Source organism: Chiloscyllium punctatum, chromosome 26 (assembly GCF_047496795.1).
Source record: "Chiloscyllium punctatum isolate Juve2018m chromosome 26, sChiPun1.3, whole genome shotgun sequence".
Classification (NCBI taxonomy): Eukaryota; Metazoa; Chordata; class Chondrichthyes; order Orectolobiformes; family Hemiscylliidae; genus Chiloscyllium; species Chiloscyllium punctatum.
In genome coordinates this window covers 71,428,050-71,451,189 of record NC_092764.1, presented here as the reverse complement: position 1 = coordinate 71,451,189, position 23,140 = coordinate 71,428,050, and the positions used below count along the sequence as shown (strand labels likewise).

Below are 23,140 nucleotides of genomic sequence, written 5' to 3'. Positions count from 1 at the left end.
AAATTCTATCATATTATGATCACTGCCTCCTTGGGGTTCTTTCACCTTCAGCTCCCTAATCAAATCCCACATTACACATCATCAAATCCAGACTTGTCTGCTCCTTAGTGCAGTCCACCAGAAGCTGCTCCAAAAAAAACCATCTCATTGACATTCCATGAATTGCTTCTCTTGGGATCTGCTACCAATCTGATTTTCCCAGTCCCACATGATTATTCTAATAGTATCTTTCTTGCATGCCTTGTCTGACTCCTTATCTAATTTGTTCCCCACATCCTAATTGCTTGAAGACCCGTGTATAACTCCCATCAGAGTCTTTTCGCCTTTACATTTCCTCAACTCTACCCACACAATCCTATATCACTTCTTGCTATCAATTTAATTTCATCATTTATTAAAAAGGCAACTCCACCCCCTGCACATCTACCTGTCAGAGTCATACAGCACAGAAACAGACCCTTCAGTCCAACTTGTCCATGCCGATCAAATTTCCCAAACCGAACTAGTCCCGTTTGCCTGTGTTTGTCCTTTCAATAGAACATGTATTCTTGAAAATTTAGTTCGCAATTGAATTATTCCTAATGATGGGCTTATGCCCGAAATGTCAATTCTCCTGCTCCTCGGATGCTGCCTGACCGGCTTTGCATTCCTAGCACCACATGCTTTGATTTTTACCATTCCTCAGTCCTATTACTTGTCCTGAAAACTTTAACCTCTGCTGAACCTTTCCCGCTTTAACTTATTCCATATGCAACTGAAACCCCCTCTCCCTCACCATTTATTTTAATAGCCCACTTTTCTATGTGGATGTTAAATACTGCATTGAAAAGCACTGCTTGTGTTTGGGGTTTTGAAACACCTCTTGTTGTCTACCTCTCAAGCCATGAACTAAAGGGTTAATTTTAGGTTAATTTCAACCATCATGCAGATCACATGGCAAAGTGATGTTACCAAATCTGCCATCTACAGGGTCTTTCGAAGAGGAGGAAATATCACTCTGGTATTCAACAGAAAATATCCTATAAAACTAATTTGAAGAGGAGTAGGGCATTCTCTCCAGTGTTTGAGCCAATATTTATCCTTTAATCAAGATCACAAAGGCAGATAATCTGGTCATTGCTCCATTATTGTTCATGACATCTTGCTGCACACGAATTGACACTTCTTCTATTACAACAATAACATCTTGAAAAAGGAGTTCCTCTGGTTATACAGCACTTTAGGAAATCCTGATGCTGTGGAAAGTGCACAAAAATACAAGTCTTTTTCGTTCCTATGTCAGTGACTGTGGTGGAAAGAATAAATCTTTTTCTTAACTTGAAATGTACAAGCTTATGTCTCATTTTAATGAATGTTTTTGGACATAATTAGTTTATAGTTGCTTGAGAACCTTTACTGAGTCCTGTTTAGTCATGTTTATTGATATAATACACACATACATAGGTTGAGTTGTCAGTTTCTTCTATTTTCAGGGTGTTCTTTTGTGTGTTTCCTGGTGATGATTATTAGAACAGTCAGGGTTGACAGGCCTTCAACACAAACTAGCGTCATGGCAGCTTTTAAATTACTCCCTGCATGAAAGGAATAGTAATGTCTGCTAGTAACATGCCAGCATGTCCTGCAACATCACCGAGCACTTCAGGAGCCCATTCCCCTGAAATTTCCCGAGTCAGCGAGCAGAATGGAGTTCTGCAATTGGCCCCAAAGGAATAACTGCAGCAAGAAAGCAGCAAATCAATGATTGCAGATGGAAAGATGAGTCAAACCTATGATGCCTGCAAACTCTCACAGTTTTTTAGATTAGATTAGATTAGATTACTTACAGTGTGGAAAGGCCCTTCGACCCAACAAGTCCACACCGACACGCTGAAGCGCAACCCACCCAGACCCATTCCCCTACATTTACCCCTTCACCTAACACTACGGGCAATTTAGCATGGCCAATTCACCTAACCTGCACATTTTTGGAATGTGGGAGGAAACTGGAGCACCCAGAGGAAACCCACGCAGACACGGGAGACTGTGCAAACTCCACACAGTCGCCTGAAGTGGGAATTGAACCTGGGTCTCTGGCGCTGAGAGGCAGCAGTGCTAACCACTGTGCCACCATGCCGCCCACTGGAAAGCATCATCTTCCTGTATGAAAAACAGATGACACCGAAAACATGCAGCAGCTCTGTCTAAAAAAAAAATAAACAGGGGAACAATATGAATCAAGATCAAGAGAACCACCAAAATAAACAGTTCTGATGAGGAATCAACATTGCCCTGTTTTCTCTTTTTCTTTCAAATAAAAACAATTGTTTAACAGATCTCAGTGATGATGATGATGATAACGACAGCTGTGACATGCCTAGAATTTACCTCTCTCTATTTAAAACAAGTTTTTTTTGTATTTAGGTGGTCTTGCAATATTCTAGTGACTTCCAGATATAATGACAGAAAGCAAGAGATTGACGAGACCTCGGCAGCTGGTGTCTCTGTTTAACAAGTAGGATTTAGTCTGCAGTCTTCCATTAAATGACATGATTGACTGGGCTGCACCTTGAAATAAAACAGATACATTCAAGGAGGAATTACAGCTAGCATTAGAATTTATTACCATCGAGCTGGGAGTCCAATCCTTCACAGCTACAATTGTCTCACGGGTCATTGCTTAGATTTCAATCTGAACCTTGAAGCATAGTTCGCTTCAGATTTCAGACTGAGTCAACATTGAGAAAATACAAATGATACGTAGTTTTGATCATAAACTTGGTTTGATATTTAAATCTCCCTTGGCTATAATTTTGAGTTGCTGACTACTGTGACAAAGGGAATAGGAGAGCTATCTACTTCCACCCACTCTCAGCTCAGCTGGATTTCAGATAAGGGGGAGCTTGCTCCATATGAACATATGAATTAGAAGCAGAAGGCAACTTTATGGACCTTTGACCTGACTCCATTTGATAATATCGTGACTGATCTGATTGAGATCCTTTCTACCCCCTATATCATTTGATTCCCTTGTCAGTCAAGACTAATTCTACCTAAACAATATTCAAAGACTCCTCTTAACTGCTTTTTTGGGAAGAGAATTTCACAAACCAATGATGCTCAGAGAGAAGCAATTTTTACTTTTGAATTGTATCCCCTAGTCCTATAGTCCTTAAGAAAGGGAACCATCCTTTCAGCAATCACCCTGTCACACCTCCTCAGGATCATGATGTGCTTCAATGAGATCACCTCTAAACTCTAGTGAAAATCAACCTAACCTATCCAACCTTACTCATAAGAGAACGCACATATTCTAGGGATCAGGTGAGTGAACCTTTTCTCAAATGTTTCTAATGCATTTAGATCCTTTTTTAAATTCAGGAGACCATAACTGCTCACAGACCAATAGATGTCGCCTCAGCATCGCCCTTTCCAAATTCAGCAAAGTGTTCCTATTTTTGTATTCCATTCCATTTGCAATACATAATAGCATTTCATTTGCCTTCCTAATCAATTGCTGTACCTTCATAGTAATGGTATGCAATTCATGTATCAGGACACCTAGATCCCTTTGTACTATATTACTCTTCAATCTCCCTTGATTTAATATGCTGCTTTTCTATTCACATTTTCCGACATTGTACTCTATCCATCAAATCTTCGTCACTCAATTAAATTATCTAAAACTCTTAGCAGACTTTTTATGCCCTCTTTACAACTTACTTTCCGACTATAATCCAGCAATGACCACATCCCCTGGGTTCAGACATTTGCCACAGATCCAAGATTTCTATTCTTCACACATGAATACAATCCATCATTTACTTATTTAGAGCTCTTCGTTTAACGTGCAGCTTCATCTATACACTTCAAATGCAGACAGTTTTTGCCTAATCCAAGACATTTCTCAGTGCTATTTTTCCCAAAGGTGACGAACTTTTAAAAATTCAAATTCCTAATAATATTTTGCTTTGGATGAGGTGCCAATAAGTACCAGGACGAGTGAAACCCGACCAAACGCAGCACTACTTCAGGAAAGAAGAGCAAGGAGAAAGACAGACTGAAGTAAAATGGTGTCTTTCTAGAAATGGCTTAAAGATAACTGAAGATGCATTTTAACTTCCCCAACCACCTCCATACTTGATGAGTTTTCAACTCTCTCCCCTCCTGCCTTCACAAACATCTCCGATTACATGTGGGAAGAAACAGGCCATTGGCCCAAATGGTCCAATCTGTTCATTCTCCACGTGGGTCTCCTCCCAACCCTTTTCATTAATGCCACCAACTCTACTCCTTTCGCCCTCATGTTTCTCTTGATTATCATCAACTCCTTGAAAAAACAGAAAATCTAACAACACTTAACAGCTCAGATCCCATCTTGCTGCCTGGTCTGTTGAGTATTTTCAGCATTTTCTATTTTGCTTCTGATTTATGCACCTGCAATATTTTGTTTTTGTACTCCCTGTGGCAGAGAGCTCCACTTTCAACCACTCTCTGGATAATTTACCCCGAATCCCTATGGAATTAATTACTGCCTACACTAAACTTATGGCCTCTATTCCTGCTTTCATTTGTAACATGAAACATTGAAACATCTCTGTATCTACCCTGCATCGCTGCATAATCTTAAAAACCTCTATATTATCACACCTCAGTGCTCCTCCTTATTCAGTGCAGAATTTGGTTATTCGATCATTCCTGATGGTTGCCAATTCTCAGCTTCTTGCAATTATCCTATGTTCCTCACCTAAATAATTTGATTTGATTTATTATTGTCACATGTACTGAGACAGTGAAAAGTATTGTTTTGCATGCTATCCAGAAAAATCATATCTTACACAAGTACATCAGGGTAATAAAAGAGAATACAGAATATAGTGTTCCACTTACAGAGAAGGTGCAGAGAAAGTTCAACTTTAATATACAAGAAGCCCATTCAAAAGTCTGATAATAGTCGGGAGAAAGCTGTCCTTGAATCTGTTGGCACGTGTTTTCAAACTTTTGTATCTTCTGCCCCATGGAAGAGGGTGTAAGGGAGTATAACCAGGGTAATTATTTGTGTGCCTCAGTGACAAGTATCTCAGGGCATCAAACTACAACAAAAAAGTCACAACTAGGACCAAACCTATACACACAGTAATCATTCCAGCACACGATCAGTAACTGGAAAGTCTGACTGGTTGCTTCCTCTCCTGACCCAGTACAGCTTAGTATTGCTGATCAAGAGAAAACAGACTTGATAGAGATCCCATTCAATTGAGGCAACAACGTATTTCAAACTCACACTGATAACAGCCACACATTAATTTGTACCGTAAATTCAGCATCAATTACTTAAAACGATTAATTTGTATTAAGATTGTTGTAATGACTTTCTCAGTAAAGTTAAAAATCACACAATTCTGGGTAATCCAAGATGGAGGATGGGAAAAGTTTCTGTCTGAACAGCTGCTCCTTTTTTGAGGTATTTTAGGTGCTGGAGGTGATATCCTCGAATTCCAGGAGCAGCAATTACTGTTTTATTGTTTTGGAACTTTGGGGGAAAAAAAAAGTCAAAACAACAGCAGTTTTAAAAGGGAGAAGCACAGACAAAGGAAGCACTTGGTGTGGTCAGTGCAGGAGAGAGAGAGAGAGATAGAAAGAAAGAACCTGCACAGTTACTGCCTTTGCTGATTGAATTCATGTATTATTGGACATCGGAGTGCATCTGGGAAAATTAATAAACAGTGAAATTCACAACTGATCTTGGAGGAACTGTTGGGCAAAGTTCACAGCATAGAATCAGATAAGTTAATGGTTGTTTTAAGTAGCCTACCGAGAATCTGCAGTAGTGAGTAGAGTAGGTTCTTTCTCGATTATGTGTTTTTGGAAATATGTCTCTTGATTAAACTTAAATATAAACCATAACTATTAATTTAACCTGGGGCAGTGTTTATAGAGGAATAAGATGGTGCTAATTTCTGAGTCTGTAGATTGTGAAAGAGCAAAAATGGCCTTTAATAGAGTGATATGTACTTCTTGTCAGATGTAGAAGTTTAAAGAGGGTTTAAGGGTTACTACGGATTATATCTGCCATAAATGCTGTTGGTTGTGAATCTTATCAAATCGAATGGATCGGTTGGAGAGTCAGTTAGAAGCAATGAGGAATTTGCAACAGCAGCAGTATGTGATGGATGGCAGTTATAGGAAGGGAGGAAAAGTCTCAGATACAGGCCCATAGATGGGTTAACTCCAGGAAAAGTAAGAGAGGTAGGCAGCTAGTGCAGGAGTCTTTTGTGGATATACCTATCTCAAACAGGTATGCTGTTTTGGAAAATGTAGGGGGTGATGGATTCTCAGGGGAACATAGCACAAATAGCCAAGTTTCTGGTATTGAGATTGGCTCTAATGCAACGAGGGGTACATCCAAGAGATCAATTGCGTTAGGGGATTCTAAAGTCCAAGGTACAGACATACGTTTCTGTGGCCAGCAGCGAAAAATCAGAGTGGTGTGTTGCTTCCCTGGTGCCAGGATAAAGGATGTCTCAGAGAGGGTGCAGAATGTTCTCATGAGGGAGAGGGGCCAGCAAGAGGTCATTGACCACATTGGAACAAACGACATAGGAAGAGAAAAGGTCGAGATTCTGAAGCGAGATTACAGGGAGTTAGGCAGAAATTTAAAAACCAGGTCCTCGCGAGGAGTAGATTAGATTAGATTAGATTAGATTACTTACAGTGTGGAAACAGGCCCTTCGGCCCAACAAGTCCACACCAACCCGCCGAAGCGCAACCCACCCAGACCAATTCCCCTACATTTACCCCTTTTCCTAACACTACGGGCAACTTAGCATGGCCAATTCACCTGACCTGCACATTTTTGGACTGTGGGAGGAAACCGGAGCACCCGGAGGAAACCCACGCAGACATGGAGAGAATGTGCAAACTCCACACAGACAGTCGCCTGAGGCGGGAATTGAACCCGGGTCTCTGGCGCTGTGAGGCAGCAGTGCTAACCACTGTGCAGCCCATCTGGATTACTCCCAGTGCTACAAGGTAGTGAGGGCAGGAATAGGAGGAGAGAGCAGATGAATGCATGGCTGAGGAGCTGGTGTATGGGAGGTGGGTTCACATTTTTGGATCATTGGAATCTCTTTTTGGGATAGAAGTGACCTGTGCACGAAGGACGGATTGCACCTAAATTGGAAGGGGACTAATATACCGGCACAGAGATTTGCTAGAGCTGCTCAGGAAGATTTAAACTAGTAAGGTTGGGTTGGCGGGGGGGCAGGCAGGGAGACCCAGGGAGATAGTGAGGAAAGAGATCAATCTGAGACTGGTACAGTTGAGAACAGAAACAAGTGAAACAGTCAGGGCAGGCAGGGACAAGGTAGGATTAATAAATTAAACTGCATTTATTTCAATGCAAGGGGCCTAACAGGGAAGGCAGATGAACTCAGGACATGGTTAGGAACATGGACTGGGGTATCATAGCAATGACAGAAACATGGCTCAGGGATGGGCAGGACTGGCAGCTTAATGTTCCAGGATACAAATGCAACAGAAAGGATGGAAAAGGAGGCAAGAGAGGCGGGGGAGTGGCATTTTTGATAAGGGATAGCATTACAGCGGTGCTGAGGGAGGATATTCCCGGAAAGACGTTATTTGGGTGGAACTGAGAAACAAGAGAGGGATGATCACCTTACTGGGATTGTATTAAAGACCCCCTAATAGTCAGAGGGAAATTGAGAATCAAACGTGTAAGGAGATCTCAGCTATCTGCAAGAATAATAGGGTGGTTATGGTGGGGGATTTTAACTTTCCAAACATCGACTGGGACTGCAATAGTGTTAAGGGTTTAGATGGAGAGGAATTTCTTAAGTGATTACAAGACAATTTTCTGATTCAGTATGTGGATGTACCGACTAGAGAAGGTGCAAAACTTGACCTACTCTTGGGAAATAAGGGAGGGCAGGTGACTGAGGTGTCAGTGGGGAAGCACTTTGGGGATAGTGACCATAATTCGATTAGATTTAAAATAATGATGGAAAAGGATAGACCAGATCTAAGAGTTGAAGTTCTAAATTGGAGAAAGACCAATTTTGACAGTATTAGGCAAGAACTTTCGAAAGCTGATTGGAGGCAGATGTTCGCAGGTAAAGAGACGGCTGGAAAATGGGAAGCCTTCAGAAATGAGATAACGAGAATCCAGAGAAAGTATATTCCTGTTCGGGTGAAAGGAAAGGCTGGTAAGTATAGGGAATGATGGATGACTAAATAAATTGAGGGTTTGGTTAAGAAAAAGAAGGAAGCATATGTCAGGTATAGACAGGATAGCTCGAGTAAATCCTTAGAAGAGTATAAAGGAAGTAGGAATATAGTTAAGAGGGAAATCAGGAGGGCAAAAAGGGGACATGAGATACCTTTGGCAAATAGAATTAAGGAGAAATCCAAAGAGTTTTGCAAATACATTAAGGACAAAAGATAGTAGGGCTCCTCATAGATCAGCAAGGCGGCCTTTGTGTGGAGCCACAGAAAATGGGGGAGATACTAAATGAATATTTTGCATCAGTATTTACTATGGAAAAGGATTTGGAAGATATAGACCGTAGGGAAATAGATGGTGACATCTTGCAAAATGTCCAGATTACAGAGGAGGAAGTGCTGGATGTCTTGAAATGGGTAAAGGTGGATAAATCCCCAGGACCTGATCAGGTGTACCCGAGAACTCTGTGGGAAGCTAGAGAAGTGATTGCTGGGCCTCTTGCTGAGATATTTGTATCATCGATAGTCACAAGTGAGGTATTGGAAGACTGGAGGTTGCATAACGTGGTGCCATTGTTTAAGAAGCATGGTAAGGACAAGCCAGGGAACTATAGACCGGTGAGCCTGACCTCAGTGGTGGGCAAGTTGTTGGAGGGAATCCTGAGGGACAGGATGTACATGTATTTGGAAAGGCAAGGACTGATTAGGGATGGTCAACATGGCTTTGTGCATAGAAAATCATGTCTCACAAATTTGATTGAGTTTTTTGAGGAAGTAACAAAGAGGATTGATGAGGCCAGAGTGGTAGATGTGATCTATATGGACTTCAGTAAGGCCTTCGACAAGGTTCCCCATGGGAGACTGATTAGCAAGGTTAGATCTCATGGAATACAGGGAGAACTAGCCATTTAGATACAGAACTGGCTTAAAGGTAGAAGACAGAGGGTGGTGGTGGTGGAGGGTTGTTTTTCAGACTGGAGGCCTGTGACCAGTGGAGTGCCTCAAGGATCAGTGCTGGGTGCTCTACTTTTTGTCATTTACATAAATGATTTGGATGCAAGCATAAGAGGTATAGTTAGTAAGTTTGCAGATGACACCAAAATTGGAGGTGTAGTGGACAGCGAAGAGGGTTACCTCAGATTACAACAGGATTTTAACCAGATGGGCCAATGGGCTGAGAAGTGGCAGATGGAGTTTAATTCAGATAAATGCGAGTTGCTGCATTTCGGGAAAGCAAATCTTAGCAGGACTTATACACTTAATGGTAAGGTCCCAGGGAGTGTTGCTGAACAAAGAGACTTGGAGTGCAGGTTCATAGCTCCTTGAAAGTGGAGTCGCAGGTAGATAGGATAGTGAAGAAGGCGTTTGGTATGCTTTCCTTTATTGGTCAGAGTATTGAGTACAGGAGTTGGGAGGTCACGTTGCAGTTGTACAGGACATTGGCTAGGCCACTGCTGGAATATTGCGTGCAATTCTGGTCTCCTTCCTATCGGAAAGATGTTGTGAAACTTGAAAGGGTTCAGAAAAGATTTACAAGGATGTTGCCAGGGTTTAGATTAGATTACTTGACAGTGTGGAAACAGGCCCTTCAGCCCAACAAGTCCACACCGACCCACCGAATCGCAACCCACCCATACCCCTACATTTACCCCTTACCTAACACTATGGACAATTTAGCATGGCCAAATCACCTAACCTGCACATCTTTGGACTGTGGGATAAAACCGGAGCACCCGGAGGAAACCCAAGCAAACACGGGGAGAACGTGCAAACTCCGCACAGTCAGTCGCCTGAGGCGGGAATTGAACCCGGGTCTCTGGTGGGGTGAGGCAGCAGTGCTAACCACTGTGCCACCACGCCGCCCATAGAGGTTAGAGGATTTGAGCTATCAGGAGAGGCTGAACAGGCTAGGGCTGTTTTCCCTGGAGCGTCCAAGGCTGAGGGCTGACTTTATAGAGGTTTACAAAATTATGAGGGGCATGGATAGGGTAAATTGGCAAAGTATTTTCTCCAGGGTCGGGGAGTTCAGAACTAAAGGTTTAGGGTGAGAGCGGAAAGATATAAAAGAGACCTATAGGGCAACGTTTTCACACAGAGGGTGATACATGTGTGGAATGAGCTGCCAGAGGAAGTGGTGGAGGCTGGTACAATTGCAACAGTTAAGAGGCATTTGGATGGGTATATGAATAGGAAGGGTTTGGAGGGATATGGGCCGGGAGCTAGCAGGTGGGACTAGATTGGGTTGGGATATCTGGTCGGCATGGACGGGTTGGACCGAAGAGTCTGTTTCCATGCTGTACATCTCTATGACTATGACTCTATAACACCAGGTTACAGTCCGACAGGTTTAGTAGGAAGTACAGGGAGACAACCCTTTATCCGTAAAGCTCTAAAATCTGAAGGTTTTCTCATGAAGTTTTTATCTCATTGATAAGGTTGTTTGGCGTGCAAACAGTTAACCCGACTCCAAGACTGACGGGCAGAGGGGGTGGGGTGGCCTTGTTGGTAAGGGAGGATATTCAGTCCCTTGCGCGGGCGGACCTAGAGTCAGGGGATGTAGAGTCAGTGTGGATAGAGCTTCGAAACACTAAGGGTAAAAAGACCCTCATGGGAGTCATCTACAGGCCCCCAAACAGTAGTCTGGATGTTGGAGGTAAGTTGAATCAGGAGCTGAAATTGGCTTGTCGCAAAGATGTTACTACAGTTGTTATGGGGGATTTTAACATGCAGGTAGACTGGGAGAATCAGGATGGTATCGGGCCTCAAGAAAGAGACTTTGTGGAGTGCCTCAGAGATGGATTTTTAGTGCAGCTGGTGCTGGAGCCGACCAGGGATAAGGCGATTCTGGATCGCCTTATTGTGGTATTGTGTAACGAACCAGAATTGGTCAGTGACCTCGAAGTGAAGGAGCCATTGGGAAGTAGTGACCATAATACAATAAGCTTCAATCTGCAATTTGAGAGGGAGTGGGTACAATCTGAAGTGACAATATTTCAGTTGAATAAAGGGAAATATGGAGCTATGAGGGAGCAACTGGCCAAAGTTCAATGGTTTAATACCTTAACAGGGAAGACCGTGGAGGAACAATGGCAGATATTTCTGTGTATAATGCAGAAGATGCAGGATCAGTTCATTCCTAAAAGGAAGAAAGATCCCAGGAGGAGACATGGGCGGCCGTGGCTGACAAGGGAAGTAAAGAAACATATAAGGTTAAAAGAGAAAAAGTATAACTTAGCGAAGATAAGCGGGAAAACGGAGGACTGGGAAGCTTTTAAAGAACAACAGAGGATTAGTAAGAAGGAAATACGCAGAGAAAAAATGAGGTACGAAGGTAAACTGGCCAAGAATATAAAGGAGGATAGTAAAAGCTTTTTTAGGTATGTCCAAGGCAAAAAAATGGTTAGGACAAAAATTGGGCCCTTGAAGACAGAAGCAGGGGAATATATTACTGGGAACGAAGAAATGGCAGAGGAATTAAATGGGTACTTCAGATCTGTGTTCACTGGGGAAGACACAAGCAATCTCCCTGAGGTAACAGTGGCTGAAGGACCTGAACTTAAGGGAATTTCTATTTGCCAGGATTTGGTGTTGGAGAGACTGTTAGGTCTGAAGGTTGATAAGTCTCCGGGACCTGATGGCCTACATCCCAGGGTACTGAAGGAGGTGGCTCGGGAAATCGTGGATGCGCTGGTGATTATTTTCCAGAGTTCAATAGAATCGGGGTTGGTTCCTGAGGATTGGAGGGCGGCTAATGTTGTGCCACTTTTTAAGAAGGGTGGGCGGGAGAAAGCAGGAAATTATAGACCAGTTAGTCTGACCTCAGTGGTGGGAAAGATGCTGGAGTCTATTATAAAGGATGAAATTACGGCACATCTGGATAATAGTAACAGGATAGGACAGAGTCAGCATGGATTTATGAAGGGGAAATCATGCTTGACTAATCTTCTTGAATTTTTTGAGGATGTAACTCGGAAGATGGACGAGGGAGATCCAGTGGATGTAGTGTACCTGGACTTTCAGAAAGCTTTTGATAAAGTCCCACACAAGAGGTTAGTGAGTAAAATTAGGGCGCACGGGATTGGGGGCAAAGTACTAGATTGGATAGAGAATTGGTTGGCTAACAGGAAACAAAGGGTAGTGATTAACGGCTCCATTTCGAAATGGCAGGCAGTGACCAGTGGGGTACCGCAGGGATCCGTGCTGGGACCGCAGCTTTTTACAATATATGTAAATGATATAGAAGATGGTATCAGCAATAACATTAGCAAATTTGCTGATGACACAAAGCTAGGTGGTAGGGTGAAATGTGATGAGGATGTTAGGGGATTACAGGGTGACCTGGACAAGTTAGGTGAGTGGGCAGATGCATGGCAGATGCAGTTTAATGTGGATAAATGTCTGGTTATCCACTTTGGTGGCAAGAACAGGAAGGCAGATTACTACCTCAATGGTATCAAATTAGGTAAAGGGGCTGTTCAGAGAGATCTGGGTGTTCTTGTCCACCAGTCAATGAAGGCAAGCATGCAGGTACAGCAGGTCGTGAAGAAGGCTAATAGCATGCTGGCCTTCATAACAAGAGGGATTGAGTATAAGACCATAAGACCATAAGACATAGGAGTGGAAGTAAGGCCATTCGGCCCATCGAGTCCACTCCGCCATTCAATCATGGCTGATGCGCATTTCAGCTCCACTTGCCAGCATTCTCCCCATAGCCCTTAATTCCTCTAGACAACAAGAACCTATCAATCTCGGCCTTGAAGACATTTAGCGTCCCGGCTTCCACTGCACTCCGTGGCAATGAATTCCACAGGCCCACCACTCTCTGGCTGAAGAAATGTCTCCGCATTTCCGTTCTGAAATGACCCCCTCTAATTCTAAGGCTGTGTCCACGGGTCCTAGTCTCCTCGCCTAACAGAAACAATTTTCTAGCATCCACCTTTTCAAAGCCATGTATTATTTTGTACGTCTCTATTAGATCTCCCCTTAATCTTCTAAACTCCAACGAATACAATCCCAGTATCCTCAGCCGTTCCTCATATGCTAGACCTGTCATTCCAGGGATCATCCGTGTGAATCTCCGCTGGACACGTTCCAGTGCCAGTATGTCCTTCCTGAGGTGTGGGGACCAAAACTGGACACAGTACTCCAAATGGGGCCTAACCAGAGCTTTATAAAGTCTTAGTAGTACATCTCTGCTTTTATATTCCAACCCTCTTGAGATAAGAGACAACATTGCATTCGCTTTCTTAATCACAGACTCAACCTGCATGTTTACCTTTAGAGAATCCTCGACTAGCACTCCCAGATCCCTTTGTGCTTTGGCTTTATTAAGTTTCTCACCATTTAGAAAGTAGTCCATTCCTATATTCTTTTTGCCAAAGTGCAAGACCTCGCACTTGCTCACGTTAAATTCCATCAGCCATTTCCTGGACCACTCTCCCAACCTGTCTAGATCCTTCTGTAGCCTCCCCACTTCCTCAGTACTACCTGCCTGTCTACCTAACTTTGTATCATCGGCAAACTTCGCTAGAATGCCCCCGGTTCCCTCATCCAAATCATTAATATATAATGCGAACAGCTGTGGCCCCAGCACCGAACCCTGCGGGACACCGCTCGTCACCGGCTGCCATTCTGAAAAAGAACCTTTTATCCCAACTCTCTGCCTTCTGTTAGATAGCCAATCCTCAATCCATCCCAGCAGCTCACCTCGAACACCATGGGCCCTCACCTTGCTCAGCAGTCTCCCGTGTGGCACCTTATCAAAGGCCTTTTGAAAGTCCAGATAGACCACATCCACTGGGTTCCCCTGGTCTAACCTACTTGTTACCTCTTCAAAAAATTCCAACAGGTTTGTCAGGCATGACCTCCCTTTACTAAATCCATGTTGACTTGTTCTAATCAGACTCTGCTCTTCCAAGAATTTAGAAACCTCATCCTTAATGATGGATTCTAGAATTTTACCCACAACCGAGGTTAAGCTGATTGGCCTATAATTTTCCATCTTTTGCCTTGATCCTTTCTTGAACAAGGGGGTTACTACAGCCATCTTCCAATCGTCCGGGACCTTTCCTGACTCCAGTGACTCTTGAAAGATCTCAACCAATGCCTCTGCTATTTCCTCAGCAACCTCTCTCAGAACTCTAGGGTGTATCCCATCGGGGCCAGGAGATTTATCAATTTTAAGACTTTTTAACTTTTCTAGCACTATCTCTTTCGTAATGGCAACCATACTCAACTCAGCCCCGTGACACCCTTTAATTTTTGGGATATTACTCCTGTCTTCCACTGTGAAAACTGACGCAAAGTACTTGTTAAGTTCTCCTGCTATTTCCTTATCTCCCATCACTAGGCTCCCTGCATCAGTTTGAAGTGGCCCAATGTCTACTTTTGCCTGTCGTTTGTTTCTTATGTACTGAAAGAAACTTTTACTATTATTTCTAATATTACTGGCTAGCCTACCTTCATATTTGATCCTCTCATTTCTTATTACACTCTTTGTTATCCTCTGTTGGCTTTTGTATCCTTCCCAATCTTCTGATTTCCCACTGTTCTTAGCCACTTTATAGGATCTCTCTTTTTCTTTAATACATTTCCTGACTTCCTTTGTCAGCCAAGGTTGTCTAATCCCTCCCCGGTTAATCTTTCTTTTCTTGGGAATGAACCTCTGTACAGTGTCCTCAATTATACCTACAAACTCCTGCCATTTTTGCTCTAGTGTCTTCCCGGTTAGCCTCTGCTTCCAGTCTATTTTAGTCAGTTCCTCTCTCATGCCCTCATAATTACCTTTATTCAACTGTAACACCATTACATCAGATTTCGCCTTCTCCCTTTCAAACTCCAGACTGAACTCTACCATATTATGGTCGCTACTTCCTAAGGGTTCCCTTACTTTAAGATCTTTTATAGAGTCTGGTTCATTGCAAAGCACTAGGTCCAGAATAGCCTGCTCTCTTGTGGGCTCCATGACTAGCTGTTCCAAAAAGCCATCCTGTAAGCATTCCATGAATTCCCTTTCTTTAGATCCACTAGCAACATTATTTACCCAGTCCACCTGCATATTGAAGTCACCCATGATCAATGTAACCTTGCCTTTCTGACATGCCTTCTCTATTTCCCGGTACATGTTGCGTCCCTGGTCCTGACCACTGTTAGGAGGTCTGTACACAACTCCAATTATGGTTTTTTTGCCTTTGTGGTTCCTCAATTCCACCCACACAGATTCCACATCATCCGACGCTATGTCATTCAATACCATAGATTTAATTTTGTTCTTAACTAACAAGGCAACTCCACCCCCTCTGCCCACCTCTCTGTCTTTTCGATAAGTCGAAAAACCATGGAGGTTTAACTGCCAGTCCTGACCCCCCTGTAACCAAGTCTCTGTGATGCCTACTACATCATAATCATTCACTATTATCTGTGCCATTAATTCATCGGCTTTGTTATGAATGCTACGAGCATTCAGGTAAAGTGCCTTAATGCTAACTTCCTTATTAGAGATGTTGTAAGTCATATGTCCTAAGTTATCCTTGCTTTTTTCTGCATTCTCAGTCTGCCTCAATTTTAAATCCGCCTGGAAACATGCTATCCTGCTGCTTATCTTTCCATTTACCTCCATACTCCCTGTTGCTTTCACTTTCCCTTCCCCCCAACTCAGAAGTTTAAAGTCCTACTGACCACCCTATTTATCCTCTTCGCCAGAACATTGGTACCTGATCGGTTCAGGTGGAGACCGTCCCAACGGTACAGATCCCCCCTGTTCCAAAACTGATGCCAGTGCCCCATGAAGTGGAATCCCTCTTTCCCACACCAATCCCTTAGCCACGTGTTTACTTGCCTAATTTTCTTGTCCCTATGCCAATTGGCACGTGGCTCGGGCAGTAATCCGGAGATTATGACCCTTGAGGACCTGTGCTTCAATTTCCTGCCTAGTGCTTCGTAATGCCCAAACAGGTCCTCCACCCTAGACTTGCCTATGTTGTTGGTACCAACGTGGACCACAACAACTGGATCCTCCCCCTCCCGCTCCAATATCCTTTCAAGCCGGTCAGAGATGTCTCGCACCCTGGCACCGGGCAGGCAACACACCATGCGAGACTCCCGATCCGGCTTGCAAAGGATACTATCTGTCCCCCTAATTATAGAATTATAGAATCCCCTATAACCTTGTGTATAGAAGCAAAGAGGTGCTTCTGCAGCTGTACAGGGCCCTGGTGAGACCACACCTGGAGTACTGTGTACAGTTCTGGTCTCCAAATTTGAGGAAAGACATTCTGGCTATTGAGGGAGTGCAGCGTAGGTTCACGAGGTCAATTCCTGGAATGGCAGGATTGCCTTACACGGAAAGACTGAAGCGACTGGGCTTGTATACCCTTGAGTTTAGAAGACTGAGAGGGGATCTGATTGAAACGTATAGGCTTATGAAAGGACTGGACACTCTGGCAGGAGGGAACATATTTCCGTTGATGGGGGAGTGCCGAACCAGAGGACACAACTTAAAAATACGGGGTAGACCATTTAGGACAGAGATGAGGAGAAACTACTTCACACAGAGAGTGGTGGCTGTGTGGAATGCTCTGCCCCAGAGGGCAGTGGAGGCCCAGTCTCTGGATTCTTTTAAGAAAGAATTGGATAGAGCTCTTAAAGATAGTGGAGTCAAGGGGTATGGAGATAAGGCTGGAACAGGATACTAATTAGGAATGATCAGCCATGATCATATTGAATGGCGGTGCAGGCTCGAAGGGCAGAATGGCCTACTCCTGCATCTATTGTCTATTGTCTATTGTCTATTGTCCACACCCACTTGATGCATGTCACTCAGATGCGACGTGGGGGGTAACGTTGCCCAGCACTGTGAGGCCTCAATTCTATCTCAGGGTCCATAATACTCACCGTGAGTGTGCTGTTTGGTAAGACTTTTTAAAAATTTCACCGTCAAACCGTCACTTAATCCGAAATTTGAAAAATTCCAAATTCCAAAAACCAGCTGGCCCCGAGTGTTTTCGGATAAAGGATTGTGTACCTGTACTAGCTTTCAGAGTGCTGCTCCTTCATCATTTCTTTGTAAAGGCTGGAGTCAGATATCTTTGTCTGTTACACTCCTGGCATGATAAAAAAGGCCATAGGTTCTTGTGACAACTGCTCTTCATTCCAAAGCAATTATTACAGTGGAGCAAACACTGCTAACGGTTCCAAAGATGTTTTCAGTGTTATTAAAGAGGTTTGCAAATGATTTAGCCTTGAATAGCCTCACTTTTGAAATGTAATTAAAACACTATTGTATAAAAACAGGGGCAATAAATGAAGACTGAATTAGAATGGCATTTCCTGATTCACTGATCTGGTGTCCAGCTTAGTCTTAGTCTATATTTAGAAAAATCCGCATGAGCAAGATCACAGGAGAGCAGCACATGAAGATTAACCTTATTTTAAAAAGAATAAATGCTCGGCGAATATCCACAGATTTATTAAAAATAGGAAGTAGGGGGGCAGCATGGTGGCATAGTGGTTAGCACTGTTGCCTCACAGTGCCAGGCATATGGGTTCAATTCTAGCCTCAGGTCACTGTCTGTGTGGCTTTGCACATTCTCCGTGACTGCGTGGGTTTCCTCCCTTAGGTTTGGTGAATTGACTACGCTAGTTTGTCATTAGTGTTTAGGGATGTGCAGGTTAGGTCAATTACCCATGGAAATTACAGGGATGGGGCAGGTGTCTGGATGTGGGAGGGCTGCTCTTTCGAGGGTCAGTGTGCACTTGATAGGCTGAATGGCCTGCTTCTACACTGAAGGGATTCTGTGATGAATGTCCTTATGTTTTGGTGTGAACTTTGCCTATTACAATTTTCACATATTTTAAATGCATCTGTTACTATAAACTCTTCAAGTTTGAAAAGAAGCATCACTGAGTTATTTGACTATAAAGCCCACCATAGTCAAGCCTAATCCTCTGACTCATGACCACACACTGGAACATTTCACCTATGCTCAGGATCATTCAGCTTATGTTTTGACAAAAGGAAGCATGCTCCTCTGACTAAACCTGTCTCTTCGCCTGATGAAGGAACACCGATCTGAAATATTCTGATTTTAAATAAACCTATTGGACCAGGTGTCGTGTGACTTCTGACCTTGTCCACCCCAAGTCTAACACCAACACCTCTACATCATGGTTCTGACTTAAAAGTAGGCTAGAAAAATTTCAATGAGCAAGATGTAATTTGACTGGTTTACCTACTGACATTAGTAGTCCCTCATCCATTAGTCATAATCAGGGTCTGCAGCTCAACTTTTTCATCTCCACTTTCTGGTGCTGAGGCTTGCTGCAACATCTGTCTATTTAATAATCTAAAATATCCATTAAAAATAGAAAGAAATTAAATAGACATTTAAAGCAACTGAGATGTCGAACCAGATTTTTTTGGAATTGAAAATGGCAGGTGAAAGCTGGATGCCAAGTCCCACCCCTCCCACTTCTGACAAATCTCATTGTTTTGTTTGCAGGGAGGAAAGGCTGGGTGTGAATTCCACAAGCAAGTGGCCCACACTCAACAAGGCCATCCAAAATTCAAGCTGAAGTCAAGAGCCAATGTTCACTGTTCCAACAGTCTTAACCCACAATGCAATAGTCAGGGATTTATGAGGTAGAACAAATGCTTTCGCAGGGCATACAGAGGGTATGTTTAAAGTGCCACAATCTCAAATTATTTAAATCCCTAGTACTTTATGAAAAAAATAAATACTGCGGCTGTCAGTGTTAATAAAGCGCGATCTGCAAGACTTCTTTGAGTGACAGGCCATTTAAAGCAGCGTAGAGACAAATCTGCCCTGGAGTTTCAAGAGTACATTGTTGACAACGGCTGCCAAGAAACATTTGGCTCATTTCAAAAACTCTGAAAAACACTTACCTCAGCCAGGGATATGGCATACATCTTCTGATTGACACAAAAAGAGGCTCTGAAAGGATTGGCTATTGATGTGGTTATTGTGTAGGTTTTTTTGTATATAACAGATTGACTACATGAGGAAATATTAAAATCTTTGAACGGTTTTCATGAATGAGAGGTTTTCTTGCTGCATTATTTATGTGCTTTACTCAATTGTTAGATATATAACTTTCTTCCACATGGCATGTGAGGATTGCCCATCGTGGGTGACTGGCCATGGGCATGCCATAAGGATGGTGAAGGTAGCATGTGGGTATACAATGGAATGAACATGGCATGAGCGTGAGTTGGTTTATGGGCATGAGGGTGCATAGGGAATAGATTGGAACTCAAGGTGGGAGGTTGGTGATAAATGAGATGGGCGATGTAATGATTTCTAAAACAAGTTCATCAAATTTTCTTCTTTCCAACAGGGGTAGGGAGATTCAAAACTAGAGGGCATCATTTTGAAGTGAGATGAGAAAGATTTGAATGGGACGTGAACAGCAACTTTTTTGCACAGAGGTTCAATTACGTAATAAGCTGCAAGAGGAAGTTGCAGATGCAGGTACAGTTGCAGCATTCAAAAGACTTTTGGACAAGGTACATGAACAGGAAAGGCTTACAGGGATTTGGGCAAAATGCAGGCAAATGGGGCTTGTTGAGTTTGGGATATCTGGTCAGTATTGACGGGTTGAACCAAGGGTTTGTTTCTGTACTGTACACCTCTGTGATTCTATAACCCAACTCGGGACTCACCCAATCTGTAAGTGCTTCCAAACTGCTTCTGCAGTTTGCAGACCCAACCCAATCCCATCCCGCCTCCCCAGGATGATAACCACAATGGATGATTCATATTAATATGTGTCTGATGAGTTGGGAAACTTCCTAGTCACAGGAATTTATTATCTAAAACTAAACGTAATTAAGTCGACCCAGCATTCAGTGCTCTTTCAAGATGATGCATTTCATGCAAGAAACAATTATTAGAGATTTTAAGACCTTGCTAGCAACTTGTGTACTGAAATATTAATTTATAACTGCATCACCAACAGGAATTTGTTCTAATTAAATGTCTGGAGCTTTCAAAGGGACCAAAATATTGCACATGATCAACAACTCTCACCAATTTTTTAATATATATATTTCGATGTGTGTGTGTTTGTGTGACAGAGACAGACAAACTGAGAAAGGTCACCTTTGCAAAGTGCTACATAGAAGAGAGTGAATGTAAAACACTTCTGAAATACTGCAGGACAGATGAGCTGTTTTGAATGGACACAAATGAAAAGGTGTGATTTCCATTGGCTCTCTTCAATTGTTCATAAATAAACAAGATCCTGCAACTGCCAACTCCCCAGTACCAGTGATATTGCAAATCCTCAATGCATCCTTTTCCACCTTCAGAAGTTAATTAATCTAGTCCCACACATTAACCTAGTTATAGAATGTGAGTTCATGACAGTATTAAAGTAGTACACAAGTCGACATACTCTTGAGATTAGCAGTAAAAGAACGGAATTGTATACTCAACTCTGGCCAACTACACTTTACCTCTGAAATCACTAGATTATTATTGGAGTGTGGAACCTGTCTGATTAATACCAGCAGCAGCAGCGTTCTCACCTCTCTTCACAGTGACCGGGCCAATACTTATTCTTCAACTAAATTGCTAAAACAGGCTACTTCGACCATAAGACATCAGAGTGGAAGTAAGGCCATTCGGCCCAGAGAGTCCACTCTGCCATTCAATCATGGCTGATGTACATTTCAACTCCACTTACCTGCACTCTCTCCGTAGCCCTTAAATCCTTGCGAGATCAAAAGTTTATCAATCTCTCCCTGGAAGACATTTAACATCCCGGCCTCCACTGCACTCCATGGCAATGAATTCCATAGGCCCACCACTTTCTGGCTGAACAAATGTCTCCTCATTTCCGTTTAAATTGACCCCCTCTAATTCTAAGGCTGTGCCCACAGGTCCTAGTCTCCCCGCTTAATGGAAACCACTTGATCATTTTCTTGCTATTATTAGTAGTGATTTGATAGAGACAAATTGGCTGTTTGGTTTCATACATTACAATGCTGACTATAATTTGAAAGTATTCATTAGATGCAAAATGCTTTGGTACATTCCAATGTCTTCAAAATCAATGCAAGTCTTTCTTTCTTGCTTATCACTCTGAAAGGGTGAGTTGAACATTTCTTCCCCCCTCTTAGACCATTGTCGTACAGCACGGAAACAGACCCTTCGGACCAACCAGTCCATGCTGAACATAATCCCAAACTAAATTAGTCCCACCTGCCTGATCCTGTCCCATATCCCTCCAAACCTTTCCTATTCATGTACTTATCTAAGTATCTTTTAAATGTTGTAATTGTACCCACATCAACCACTTCCTCAGGAAACTCATTCCGTACGTGATGCACCCTCTGTACTAAAAATCTGCCCCCATGTCTTTTTTAAATCTCTCTCCTCTCACCTTAAAAATGTGCTCCTAGTCTTGAAATCCCCATTGTAGGCAAAAGATGAGACTCAGGTTCCTTTGCTTAAGCACCTATTCAAGCTTATATGGGAGATGTGCACTTCAAGAAAAAGAAGCTCAAATATTTATTGCAAGAACAAAAGGTTTAATTAAAAACAACTTCCAATTGACTATTCCTATGGATAATTTCCAACCAAAAAGTTACTTATCCACACCCCCACACAATTGTGTTCTCACAGTTCACATTCCAGGTTAGTATACAGACTTTATTATTGAATCATGTTTGAACTCATACATGTGATTTCATTATCTATTAATCCAAAAGTACTGAGGCCAACACTGAATATCAGTTAACTGAGATCAGTTAATTTGCAACGGACCAGGAGTTCATCCTGGGATCTGGTTCATATAGTTTAACAATTATCTGCTAAATTGTCAGCTGACAATTTAATTGTAGTGATCAATATTACAAGTGTCTCTACTGGAAGGAAGGTTAGAATCAGAAGACAGATTTAAGATTCCTGGCATAAGAACCAGAGGAGAGAATGAGGAGATTTTTTTCAAATCTCCCCTGATCTGGGATGCTGGGCCTGAAAGTGTGATGGAAGCATGTTTCAACAAAAATCTTTCAAAAGGAAGGGATATATACCTTTACGGAAAATGTTTTCAAGCTAATGTAGCAAGAATAAGGGGAGTCAAGCCAATTGGACAGCTCTTTCAAACAGCTGATACAAATGGCCCTATAAGATTCTGTAAGCTGTCAACCCGTCTTCACCAACTAAAGGAAGCAAACTTACCGTATATCCTGCCTTGGCACTGAGATGTTCTGCAGCTACCAGCAATGCATTGAGGGTGGCACCACCACTACCAACACAAGTCTGTGGATCCTCCACAGTGAGAAGAACTACATCAGGAGCAATAGATCCTTTGTGTTGGCGGATTTCAAGTTCTGGAAAGAAAATGGACGAGACTCCAGTGAGAATGTTAGATTGTCAAGTCGTCAGTGGCAGTAATGATGTGACAGTCTTTCTGTGAAATTAGAGTATTGGTTTTCATTCATTGGTTTTTACTCTAATGAAAGGCTGGGTATAGTGCAGTGAGTTACCCATCTCCTGACCCAGCAAAGCCTGTCTATCAGCTACAAGGCAAAAGTTATAGAGTCTGACAGAATACTCACCATTTCCAAGGATAAATGCAGCTACTACTCGCAAGATGCTCAGCAGTAGCAAAGTCATCTGCTGAATTAACACCACATCACTACCTTAATCATTCATTTCCTCCACAACTAGCATGGCATAGTAGCAATCTGTATCATCTATAGGATGCAGTGCAGTATTTTGACAGAATTTTCCAAACCATCTTAGTAAAACAAGGGTAGTAACTATCTGGGAATAACTCTACCTTCTTCTTCAAATCTCATAGTCATACTTATTGCTATTCCTTCTTCACCACTTGGTTAAAATCCTGTAAGTTCGTACTTAGTAATAGTTAAAATACTTCCACTGCAGAGATTTCA

At 42.6% G+C, this 23,140-nt stretch overlaps 1 protein-coding gene across 7 annotated transcripts in view; it reads right to left on the bottom strand.

Annotated features, from left to right (window-relative positions):
• The window catches only part of fcsk (fucose kinase), a 391,653-nt gene that overhangs the window by 208,648 nt on the left and 159,865 nt on the right, over positions 1-23,140 (bottom strand). For 6 of the 7 annotated variants that reach the window (XR_011952315.1, XM_072547619.1, XM_072547621.1 and 3 more), the window contains one exon: positions 22,422-22,573. The exons of the other annotated variant lie outside the window; for it this stretch is intronic. Coding sequence is in view for 4 of the 6 variants with exons in the window: in XM_072547619.1 (XP_072403720.1) it covers positions 22,422-22,573 (152 nt within the window). In the remaining 2 variants the exon portion in view is untranslated. The remainder of the gene's footprint in view (positions 1-22,421; positions 22,574-23,140) is intronic. 7 annotated transcript variants of the gene reach the window in all.